At 47.0% G+C, this 12,640-nt stretch overlaps 1 protein-coding gene across 1 annotated transcript; it reads right to left on the bottom strand.

Moving 5' to 3' along the window:
• Positions 1 to 2,123: 2,123 nt before the first annotated feature.
• On the bottom strand, positions 2,124 to 7,802 carry LOC118316376 (intermediate filament protein ON3). Its single transcript, XM_035644140.2, has 8 exons — positions 7,238 to 7,802; positions 5,200 to 5,408; positions 4,446 to 4,506; positions 4,253 to 4,348; positions 3,784 to 3,948; positions 3,516 to 3,641; positions 3,156 to 3,420; positions 2,124 to 3,026 (listed from the first exon to the last, which is right to left on the bottom strand). Exons 1-8 carry the CDS (start codon positions 7,670 to 7,672, stop codon positions 2,734 to 2,736), a joined length of 1,650 nt encoding a protein of 549 aa, XP_035500033.1. The 5' UTR covers positions 7,673 to 7,802; the 3' UTR covers positions 2,124 to 2,733.
• Between the last annotated feature and the right edge of the window lie 4,838 nt (positions 7,803 to 12,640).

Below are 12,640 nucleotides of genomic sequence, written 5' to 3' on the forward strand. Positions count from 1 at the left end.
TAATAACTTAATAACTGTAGGTAACGTCAATACAATTATGAGTAACTTGTACTTTAATTGAGTATTTCCATTTTCTGCTACTTTATAATTGGATTTAAGTTACATTCTTCTGTGGAGGTCAATGTTATACTTTTTATTCCACTACATTTAGTTGAAATCCAGAGTTACTCCTTACTACTTACTACTACATATGTCATGGTGTATTAAGCCAGCCAGCAGTAAAGTATTTCAAATGAGCCCCACCCTTACTAGTTGCAAAGTTAATACAAATGTTGCGACATGAAAACAGATTAGGCATCAATATATGTTGATGCCTTTGCTTACAGTACAAAAGACTTTGGGTTTTACTTGTAATTTCGACACTGTGGTACTGCTAACTTTTCAAGTAAAAAGTCAAATATATTTCCGTCCCTACTGTGTCTGCCGGATGCAAATCTCGGTGTCAGTGTCTCTGGGCCCTCTGCTGCGCAGCCAGATTCGTTCTCAAGGTCGGCTACCTCACCAAGTTCCTCGCTGTCACCTAGAGTAAGAGGATTTTGAAATCAATGCGGTTGTTAGCACTGTCGCCTCACAGCAAGAAGGTTTCTGTGTGGAGTCTGCATGTCCTCCCTGTGTCCTCCCACAGTCCAAAGACATGCCGACCGGGGGCACTAAGCGATTCTGGAGAAAAAGCTTGTCTGTCTCTTTGTTGTTGTTGTGATTGTACCGCTCGGGCCGGCCCGCAAACCTGGGATCTCGGGTAGGTGAGACCGACTCGCAAACCACTAGGCCGAAACCGCGGAGTTGCAGCGCCACCAGCTGGCATGGATCTCAAGGTGTCGACGAGTGATGTTGACAAACTCCACACACAGTGTTGTGTGGTGCGGTCCGCACCACTTTTTTTGGGGGGGGGGGGGTTTCTCCGATTTACAGACCCAGGGCTCAGATGAAAATCCTGAGATCAGAACCGACATCTAGCAGAGCGCGTCTAAATATTTGCAGATTTTTTTTTTACGTGTATTGCTTTAGAATCGCTTACCGCCCCTTTAAGGAATAAAGCGGTGTAGATAACGGATGGATGAACAGTCAAGGTTTTTAAGGTTAGCTCATATCTCGGTGGCATGAGCCAGAGAGGAGACTCCAACTGCCAGTGCACGTTGCTTATGTCAGACATGCTCAGTTGCAGCTCGGGGTTGCTTCTCGCAAGGCCGTCTGACATCGGAATAACCACTGCTTGAATTGCAAAAACAAACAGAATCGATTCCGTTTCATGCCTTCATTTTGCTGTGTCTTGCACTGCGCCTCCAGACCTAGATTCTGTTCCACTGTGCGGCTCCAGAATTCATAGCTGTGATTGAAGTGATGATTTTTCCTTAAACATTCACAGGGTCTCTGGCCTTTCTGAACTATTAAATGCTGTTTAGAGAACTGGCACATGAAGAGTACGTGGTGCAGATGTTTTTGTCAGAAAATCCCCTTTCATTTTTTTTGGCGTCACCATTCCCAGTATCGTCTGTATTCTGTTCTCGTCGTTCTCAGCTCATGGGGATTTCATTAGAGCTAGAAAATGTGGCAAGATGTTGCTTTGGCAGTTGTTACCAGAATGTTTCATGGCAGATGTTTCTGTAGATCAACACAATGGCTGCTGTTAATAATTTTACGAGGATGTTCACGGAGCTTGTTGAGAACATTTTTGTTATTCTCTCTGTGCACAAGCTGCACTTCCTGGTTTTAAATATATCTCCATTTAACTGATTATTGTAATAGATTTTATAAAATACGCCTTTTGACCACTATTCTCCCCATTTCAGCTTCTATTATTTTCTGTCCTCGGACTGTTTTGAGGGTTATTTTTTCCCCCAAACACTGTAAAGCAGCCTTGGGTAATGAAATGTGCTTTATAATTCTTACACCTTTAGTGTTGTTGTTGTTATAATAATAATAATATAATATAATAAAATTGAAACTAAAGTATATTTTTTAAATTCAGGTTGGACACATGCACTTGTTTAGGAGCATGAATCAAGATTATACTCATCTAAATTATATTCCCATACTCCCATTTTTTTTTTGCCTCCAGCCCAAATTACATCTCTATCTCTTTCTATAGTCATAATTTCAAATTAAAAGCAAAACATCATGGATTGTTTTGTTTTTTCAGTAAACACATGTTTATTTGTTTTGGTAGCAAAAACAGCACCTCAGGACAACAGTATGAAGTGGGCAGCCTCCTAAGGGGTCAGACAGTTTCAGTTACAGGACACGCACAGGGAAGACATGCACTACCTACTGTAGCAGGCAATTTTAAGACATTAGTTAACCAACAACACTGAAGCACTGTTTTAGTACATTCACATTCCTTCCGACAACGCCACGGTCCATTGAATGCAACACAGTTTTGGAGGTAACAGCCCTTCTTGCTGCATTGCATTTCAAGGAAGGGTTTTGTTTTTTTTCATAGTTGCAATTTGCCCGTATTTATTTTCAATCTCACTTTCTAAAACAAAACCTCTTTTTAGTACAGACAGTCAGACATCAGATCATAAATTCTTTGGTCCCTTTCAGATCTTTGGTAGTGTTCGTTTTGCTGCTTCATGGAAAAACGCGTTTAGGCTCTATTGGAGAGTGGCTGGCAAGCGTTTTACTTCAGACTCGTGTTGTTACGATACTTTGGGCGAGGGGTGAACTGAGAGTATAAAACTACCGGAGGGGCAGAAATCTTAGCAGACAGGTAGCGACACCGACAGCGACAGCTCAATCCTCGATGACCTCGGAGGACTCGGACACCACTCGGCCGTCCTTGGTCTCGATCATTTTGATGACAACATTCTTTTTGCTCTGGGTGGTGGTGCTGTAGCCGCCGCCAGTGCTGCCGCTGCTGTAGCCGCCGGCGCTGCCGTAGCCGCCGCCGGCGCTGCTGCCGTAGCCGCCGCTGAAGCCGCCAGCGCTGCCGCTGCTGAAGCCGCCGTATCCACCGCCATAACCGCTGGAGTAGCCGCTGGAGTAGCTGCTCTTCATGCTGTCCATGGGGAAGCTGCTGTAGCTTGCTGTTGGGCGAAAGGCGGTTGGAGAAAATGGTTAAAACGTGAAAAGAAGTCGCCTGGAGTCTGATCAACCTTCAAGAAAATAAACCGAATCCAAACTCTGAAGGCTCGGTTTCGACGGAGGCGACTTACAGCTCTGTTGGGAGATGTTGACGGACTTGATGCCGTTCACCAGCCTGTCCTCCTCGCCCTCCAGCAGTTTCCTGTATGTAGCGATCTCAATGTCCAGGGCCAGCTTGACGTTCATCAGGTCCTGGTATTCTCTGATCTGGCGGGCCATGTCCTGCTTGGCTCTCTGCAGGGCGTCTTCCAGGTCCCTGATGCGGGCCTTGGCGTCCTTCACTGCCATTTCACCGCGCTCCTCAGCCTCGGCGATCTGGGCCTCCAAGTTGGCACGCTAGGGAAATATGTGGATATACTTTTTTGTAAATGAGACCATGTCCGCTCTCCTGATTGTTGAACGACTGAGTTTAATATGGGACGACAACACACCTGTCCCTTGACGGCATCGATTTCCGATGTCAGTCTCTGAATCATGCGGTTGAGGTCTGCGATCTCCGTCCTGGTTGCTCTCAGGTCGTCTCCGTATCTGTTGGCGGACGTCTGCATCTCCTCATACTAAACATAATATAATCAGTGAAGCAAAGCATTGTTAAATATTTTTGCTGAGGTAAAAAAAGGAAAATATTTTTTCACAAACCACATTTCACTTTACTCAATGTTAAAAAAAAAAGGAAAGATGAAAAGAGTCGTCCATCACCTTGCTCTTGTACCACATCTCTGCCTCGGCACGGCTGCGGTTGGCAATGTCTTCATACTGTGCCTTGACCTCAGCCACAATGGAGTCCATGTCCAGGTTGCGGCTGTTGTCCATTTCCACAACGACGGAAGTGTCCTTGATCTGGCCCTGGAGCTCACGCAGTTCCTGAACAAGTAAAAAAAAACGCAAAGAAAAGGAACGAGATTAGTCAACCCCACCTAAACTGAGGAAACCCCTCCAGCTAATGGGATGAGTCAAGATGTTGCACAGATGTTGCGGAAAACACATGAATTCAGCAAAAGACGTGAACCAAATTGACACCGCAAACGTCATGAGCCTGCCATGACTGGATGAGTAAATCAGAGACGATGCTGACAACAGCAACGAGCGGTTCGGAGGGTGGCAGTTTTAAAGCCTCGAGGGAAAGTGAGAAACAAACAACAGCAACTAGTTGGTTTTTTTGCCGTACCTCCTCATAGATCGACCGGAGGAAGTTGATCTCATCTGTCAGACTCTCGAGCTTGGCCTCCAGCTCCACCTTGTTCATGTAGGCCTCATCGACATCCTGTAACCATGAAGAGCGTTTTGTCAGGCATCACAAAGGGATGATTTACATTTAATCTCCTTATCAAATTTGCAGTTGAGCAAATCATGACGCTGACCTTCTTGATGAGGACAAAGTCGTTTTCACACTCTGTGCGCTTGTTGATTTCATCTTCATACCTGCGAGGGGTAAAAAAAGAAGAAGCACAGTTTATGACCAGAACATCTCGCGTCATTACCTCTCGGTTCAGCTCTGAGAGGTAATGCACTGATGGAACACTAGGAGGCACAAGTGGTCCACTCCTGACTCTCGAACTCCTTTGGGACATTTGCCTCCGCACCGAGTCTGTTGACTCGGGGCCCAGCCTGAGAGGTGTTACTGACATTTCCCCCCTGGGGGGCCCCCGCGACTCTCATGCTCCATTTGTCTGTGGACAACTAACAATTACGTGGAGCACTGTCGCGTACCTGTTTATGTGTTAAGAGACATGTGAGTCAGCAGGAGCACAACCTCGCTCGCGTCCTCTCATGGAAAGCAAACAGACGGCCGTGCTGACAGCCAACTCTGTAAAATGCGTTTCACCTCCAGACATATGTAACGTAATCGCCGCTCAGGACATGCCTCCTCAGTGCTGTAATTCCCACGAGTTTGTGTGACGCAAGACAATGGACAGATGTGGGGAGTGGTCCGCAAAATGATTTACTCAAGGCTTGTCCCGAAAAGCCCAAATCTGACTCAAAATGTTGAACGTCGGCCCTGAGTGAAGTTCCTATGCATTCTGAAAGTCGGCCAGAGCAAAAAACGAATCCTGGATGAGCCATTTGAGGGGAAACAAAGGGGCTACACAGAACATCACGTTCGAACACACTCACTTGTTCTTGAAGTCCTCCACCAGGCCCTGCATGTTGTGCAGGTCAGCCTCCAGCTTCATCTTGTCGTTGCCCAGGCTGTCCAGCTGTCTGCGCAGGTTGGAGATGTAGGCCTCGAACATGGCGTCAATGTTGGAGCGGGTGGTGGTCTGCCCCTGCAGCAGGTTCCACTTGGTCTCCAGCATTTTGTTCTGCTGCTCCAGGAAGCGCACCTGAATGCCGGGGAGAGAGAGAAAAGATTCTGAGCTTGAACATCGTTCGTACGCCAAAAAGTCCGCAGGCCATCGAAAAGCATTTTCAAGGAATCAATTGTGTTCCGCAGTGTAAAGACTTATTCCTAATCATCTCTAATCAAACTATTAGGGATATTCCCCTGATGTAACTGCAGTTTGTCCTGTTATTACAACATTCTGTCGGGGTTTACACCCTAATAATCATTCATCAGCATCGACATGCCTCATATACATTGACCGTCTACAGTGTTTGTTGTTTTTTGATCTATCTTTGGTGATCTGTGAACTGCTGTTGGCCATGATTCCACACAGGCCGAGGCACTCCAGAGGAAGGCCGGCGTGACGTACGTGCATCCTGACCGGGGGGCAGAGGGGAGGGGAAACGCGACCAGGTTTGGAAAATGCCAATGATGGAGGAAAAGGGTTGGTTAAGCCTTCCCCTTCCATGTCTTCCTGTTTTCGTGCGGCGCGATTCGCAGTGGAGGAAGACGAATGCGGAGAAGGGGGGGGGGGGGGGGGGGGGGGGGGGCGTCGGGTGAAAGGGGGCACACGCAGAGTGTGCCCCCTTTTCAGCAGAGTGTGATGAGAGAAGGGAAGGGGGCAGCAAGCGAGGTGGAAGCTGGAGCGGGGGAACAGCGGAGGCCCTTTAGCAGGTGAGCAGAGGACGAGGGGGGGGGGGGGGGGGGCGAGGGCAGATGAACAGGGGGAGAGTTTGCATATTTGTGAGCAGTAAAAGCGAGACAGTCAAAGCAGATATGCCACAAAATGGACGTTGCTCCCTGACACATTACACTGTGCAGGTCCCAGCTCACTACGAACCTCTTAACGGCCCTTCATTGGGAACCGGAGTAAATACTGATACTGCCACGAGATAATAACGAACGATAGGGTTTTTATCTCAGTTGTGTTGAAGTGTGCAGAATGCACTTTATCTTCTTTTCGCCATGCAGAAGGAGAAGTGATACCGGAACATGAAACCAACTGGCCTTTTTAAATATTAACCCGCTGCCGAGGCCCTTTAAGGAAAGAGACACCTGCGGGGACGACACGAATGCTGGGCTCTAATATCCATTCTGAATGGTTAAAAGTTGCTCTGTTCATACGCCTAATGGGATCTATTATTATTATAAAATGTGTCATAGCGAAAGAAGGTTTTGTCACGAGGGTAACAATGGCACACAGACTTCTCACTGTGTGTGTGTGTGTGTGTGTGTGTGTGTGTGGGAGGGGTGGGGGCCACCAGGGCAGTAGATAGAACCACACCCCAGCGAAGGGAGGGACTAGTCCCAAGGTAACTGGTATCACAAGCACTGAGCTCTGCCCTGACACACCCTGAGCTTTCTCTCTCTCTTTGTCTTCCTCATGTCTCTCCTTTTCTGCACGTCTGTTTCTCATCACTGCAAAAGCGCTGCCAGACCCAAAAAGATAGAGAGCCTAGCCCTGAGGTGGGAGCACATTCATTCTTCCCTGCCCACGAATCCATTTGTGGGTGGTGACGAAAGCAGAGTGAGGGGAATAAATCAACTTTCGCCGCGCAGCAAAAAGTGAGGAAATCAGCATTCACAGGACATGTGGCGAACATATGGACGTCGGTATCAGATATTGCATAACAATGTCACAGCACAGGGAAAACTTTTTGACTGCACTTTTTGACTGAGCTTTCCACCCGACGAAAGCAAAAGCTGCCTGTCTGTTTTGAAAAGGCGAACACGGCATAGACTTTTTGTAATGCACACATGTACAGTCAGGTCCAAAGCTTGGAAAGCGATCTCAGACTTTTGGACCCCACCGTACCTGCCCTCTATTACCTTGTCGATGAAGGAGGCGAAGCGGTTGTTGAGGCCCTTGATCTGGTCCTTCTCGTGGGTGCGGACGATTTGGATGTTGGGGTCAATCTCGAGGTTGAGGGGGGTCAGCAGGCTCCTGTTCACAGTCACTGCGGTGATGGGGGCCTGAGAAACCATGCCACCACTGTAGCCCATACCCGTACCCATACCCATACCTCCACTCATACCCATACCCATACCCATACCTCCGCTACCCATGCTTGAGCTCAGGCCATAGGCAGAGGAGCTGGTGATGCCAGCGCCTCCAAAGCCCCTGTTGGCTCCTCCATATGAACTCTTGACACTGTAGCTTCTGCGTGAGACGCTGCTTGGTCCGCCATAGGAACTGCTGCTGAAGTTCCTTGGTGCAGCAGACGCCTTCACGCTGTACGAAGAGGAGGTCTTGTAGTTGGACATTCTGAGATCTGGAGTGGACTTGTTCTTTATGGATGAAATGAGCCCGGGAAGGTCAGACCGAAAAGGCTCTGGCGAGGCAGGCAGGCAGGCAGGCGGAGGGGAGAGACCAGAGTGGGTAGACCGAGAAAGAAACTCCTGAGGAGTTTTAAAGCCTGATGGTGTGGGAGGGGCCTGGGCCGAGCTGCCATTGGCTGCACGGCAGGGTGAGCAAGGGAGGCAGGGCTGTAACCTTACACTCCTATGACACATTGTCCAGTCACTCAAAACCATTACCTGGTCTTTCTACAGGCTTCTCTGTGTTGTTAAAGAAAACCTTATCATTGGAGAGGATTGTTGAGCGGTTACATTTCTCTGCTTTTATCTCCTCTCTCTCTCTCTCTCTCTCTCTCTCTCTCTCTCTCTCTGTTTATACTCAGAAAAAGTGTAGCGCGCGCGTGTGTGTGTGTGTGTGTGTGGGTTGGTTGGTAGGTGGTTGATAAGAGGTTCAGTTCCAGCATAGTAAATCTGGTTTACATTTGTATTGAAGGTGTGTTTAGAATTCAGTGATAGGGGGTGTGTGTGTGTGTGTGTGTGTGTGTGTGTGTAAGGAAGGAGGTGCTGCTGATTATCTTTTGGCACATACCACAGTGTATGTAAAGGGGCGATATAATGATGTTGAGTTAATGGGAGCAAATGTAACTTTACAACTGTTGTGTTGTGTGACCGCCTCCTTTCCCATCAACATTCCTTCTGTTAGTTGACGAGAGGTTATTTTGTGAGCCCTTTTCGCACAACACTGCTATTTTCAACGTCAATAAATCCGTTCTAACCTCAGTCCGTCGAGCAGTCTAGCACTACAAGCCTCCCATAGCTATCTCCCTGAGCACAGCCCAAAACTCTTATTTCTCCTGTTTAACATCCAGGAATGAGGTTTGTCCTTGTCTTCTATGGTAACATAGTGTGGTTCGGCATTTTGGGAGCACACTTATTCCCTTTCTTGCAAAGAGTAAAGGCTCAGTTATGCTCAACATTGACACGTGTATATATGGAGACAAAAGGAAATGCAATCGGCGTCCGCTCCTTCCGTATTTGTGCGCGTCTTCTGAGAGCTTACAGACTGGACGAAGCGAAGCAGTACCGCCAGAAATCGCAGGGGGCAGTGTAGCCAACGGCGCGAACAAGACGAGCACAGGACACGAGGAAGAAATTCTCACAATGGCCGAACGTTTTGAGAAGAGACCTTGCGAGTTGGTAAGAAACTACAACTATCGCCGTTTACAACGCAAAGCCACAGCTAACCCTCGCCCACCTCAGTCAGTTCAACGGACGGGACAAACTCTGTTGGTTGTCTGAAAAGAGAACATACCAGTGGTAGAAGCAGTTGGGAAATCCAGAAGCTGTCATGCCTACATTTTTGGGATTTGAGCACTGCTGAGGCAGGATTACGTGCGTTGCCATAGCAGTATCCTACAAGGAGATATTCTGGAGGAGTGTTAGCAGTTTGGGATTCTGGCTGCTGCAGGAATATAACACACACCACATGTGCTGTTCTGTACGCTTGTATCTGCAAACCAGGTGAACCCCACTAGCCATGTGGCTTTCATTACTCTCGAACAAGAGGGGTTGTTTTTTTTTTTTTCGGTCAACGCCACTGAGCCTGGGGCTCTGAAGAACGGTGAACACAAGTGTCAGAGTTTGTTTATGCTCACGAGCAACCGCCAAACGTGTCTTGCACTTTCCTCAGGTAACAGAGAATCGACAGAACGGTGATCTCGATAAACACCGTTTCAGCTCACAGCTGACGTGAACAGCTAGTGAAGAACTGTTACATCACGGCCATCCTTGCCTGCACTGTCACTTCGCCATGTTTCTCACCATGCAGCATGCACGGCGGCTTGGCCCTCAACAGCCCCTCCACCAATACCCGCCCCGCGTTCCGATCCTCCCTCATTCATTTCCTCCTCCAGTCCCTCACCATGATGAGTCATGTGTCTCGGCATCACCAATCCAGCCCCCTCCACCATGCCCTCTCTCTCTCTCTCTCTCTCTCTCTCTCTCCTCCATCTTCTCTAACCTTCTCCTTTTCCCACTGGTGGCCCTTGGCCTCATTGTCGCCGTGGAAACGCACCGAAATAAAAAATACACTCCCACCTCCTTTCAGCCCAAAATGGATGCCAGCTCAAGAGCGGAGCATTTTGCTACCGCTGTGTGCAGAGTTGCAAGGCGCAAAGGGGCTGCCTCTAAAAAAAGAAAGTGGCAACACGGATATGATGTCGTGAGTTCGAGCAAAAGGTTGTATATCGTGAAAAAAAAGAGGGAGGTCCTGCTTTGCTTTATGAAAACCACATGACAGCAGTGGAGTCATTCAGATCATATAGGTTTTTGAATCATGTAGTACAATGATTCAAAGCAACAGTGAACGGGCACAAATTGTTCTCAGAGGGCTGGGAAGTTAATTAAATCTCAGCAATTCCAAATCCAATGTTTTGGATGATCATATGACTCTCATTACTCTGACTGAGTTACAAGGTCATCTATTATCTGGGCCTGCATTTATCATATAATAAAGAAAAAAAAAGTTGAAAGTTAAAAAATCCTTCACTTTTTTTTTTCACCCCTACTCAGAAACGTACGAATAAAAGTTGGTTTTGCGACTTAAAGCGCAGATAGACAACTTTCTAGCTTAAACGTGTCATTATGATGTCAAAACTGCTGCAATGGCGATACAAAAATGACACAATCCACGCTCGTATTGGTCCCTATAAGACTTGCTTATCACCATGTGAGTCTCTTGGCCATCGGGACACCGTTTTCGTGGAAAAATTACGACTTCATTTTACGGCAATAAAGAAACCGCGTCACCTTGCCTAACCAAAACAAGGAGGAGGCTGGGCTTGAAGTCAGGAAATGGCAAACGCTTGAACAGCCCAACTGACAAAAAAGAACTCAACCTCGTCTTCTTTCCACCAGATCAGTGAGTAACACAACCAGCCTACTTATTGATACTACCGTACGTTCAACTCAAGGTTATTTGTTCAAATTGGGACTAACTAGTGGTGTTGACAACTTCCCCAGAAGCTCTGAGGGGAACTCCTTGCGTCCTTATTGGCCTCTTGCTACTGTAGCGTCTTGACGACGGTGACCAAACAGAAATACCACCTGAAACCACTAGGGGCACGAAAGTTGAGGCTGCCGCCTCTTCAAAAGTTCTTTTAAATCTGAAACGACCTCCACAGGTCAACGGTGGATCTTAGATAAGGACAGTGGAACAGAGTGATTGATTCGAATGTCATCAGTCGATGAGGGTTATGTTTTCCATCTGCATCATTCAGAATCGGGTGTCTTAAGCTCATTTGCTTTTGATTAGAACCTCTGATAGGATGTACTGTAAATAAACCCACTGTTGCGTTTATCAGGGGAGCAAACAACATGAATGAATCTTAGATTGATTTCATCTGGATCAATCAGTCTTTAAGCCTCTCCATGGTCTGTGCTTGATAATGATGTGTCGTTGTAACTCTCTCCTGAGTCTCCTGCTCTAGTTCAATCAGGAGGGACAAGCGATGAATTATTATTATAATAATTATATTTATTACAGGTTTAATAGAATGATATGTGATGATAAAGGATTGATAGACTCCATGGGGAGATATGTAGCAGAGGGCATCGGTCCTGAGCGGCAGAAAAAGTAAACCCCCCCCCCCCCCCCCCCCCCCCCCCCCCCCCCCATGGAGGGAGTCCAGACACTGATGGTGATGGTGGTTGATGACTTGCTGAGTTGATGGATTGAATAATCCCACGAGACTGCACAGACTGGGCGGTGATGGGGAGGTGGAGGGCGTGCAGAACAGCAGCACGAGAGGACTACGGCAGGGAGAGAAACCGCATTTAAACAGACGGCAGCGAGATGATAGGCTAAGGAGGCAGGTGTGTTGCAATGCTATTGGACAGATAGCATTGCAACAGAAACTGAGTGTGTGAGTGTCTGACAGCCAGGATGAATGAGAATGAAATGACAGCCGAAGCAAGCACGAGATTTGTCTTTCTGACTGAACTTACGCTAGAGCTACATTTAGTTTACTTCTGTTTCCATTTCAATCATTTCTCTATTATTTTTATTTATTAATTATAAATATATTTTGCGGTCACTAATTCATTAATTGCTACTGAAGATATTAGGGTGTTACAGAAATACTTTGTCGTCACTTCATTTCGTTTTATTGCGTTTCACTTTGATTACGTTTCTCTGAAACACTTCTTTGCAGATCTACGCAGAGACCGGTGATGTGGGGTCACTGCAGGTCACACAGCAGCCGACAACAACTCCTGCAGACATGCATGTCTAAAAAAATTTGACTCCGTCCCTCCAAGCGAGGTCACAGTCTTTGAATCCTTTTCAAGTGTTAAATGCCATGTTAAATCCTCCGAACTACGCACTATTGATGATTGTCACTGCACTTCTTCTTTTTCCTTAATGCTGCTACATATGCTGCCTATTTAATGCCTTTAAATTACTTAGTGTGATGTATTTATATTTATTTTTATTCTTATGGCCTTATCGTTTGAGTACCACCGAGACCTTAGTTACTGCATTTCGTTCTGTCATGTTTTAAGGGCACAATGACAATAAAGAAAGTTGAAGTTATCAGAGGTTTTCCAAATACAGGCCCCGGTCCGTACACTGCTCTCGAGTCTAGACGCGTCACATGTCACCTGGAAAAAAAGAATCAAGACATGAAATAATGGGATTCTTATGATTTTGATTTGTCTAATACACATTTTCTGCCGCCTCTCGCCCAATGTTAGCCCCCCCCCCCCAATGGACGATGGATGGATAATAAACATTTTCTTCCGACTTTTGCCTGACGACACTAGAGAGGGCACAGGACAGAGAGGGGGTGTCCGACTTGCATGCTGCAAGACCTCACTCTGCAAGGTGAGCGACCAGGGCGCCTGTCTAGTTGGTATTTGCGTGGACTATGCGCGTGG

Source organism: Scophthalmus maximus, chromosome 3, assembly GCF_022379125.1.
Source record: "Scophthalmus maximus strain ysfricsl-2021 chromosome 3, ASM2237912v1, whole genome shotgun sequence".
In the NCBI taxonomy this organism is placed as follows: Eukaryota; Metazoa; Chordata; class Actinopteri; order Pleuronectiformes; family Scophthalmidae; genus Scophthalmus; species Scophthalmus maximus.

Bases quoted from the DNA above. Each gene is read 5' to 3' on its own strand.
- LOC118316376 (XM_035644140.2), bottom strand. From the start codon at position 7,672: ATGTCCAACTACAAGACCTCCTCTTCGTACAGCGTGAAGGCGTCTGCT. The intron at 5,409-7,237 runs GTAATAGAGGGC...CCCGGCATTCAG, and splicing joins TCGCCTCCTTCATCGACAAG to GTGCGCTTCCTGGAGCAGCA. The intron at 3,642-3,783 runs GTGATGGACGAC...TATTATGTTTAG, and splicing joins AGATGTGGTACAAGAGCAAG to TATGAGGAGATGCAGACGTC.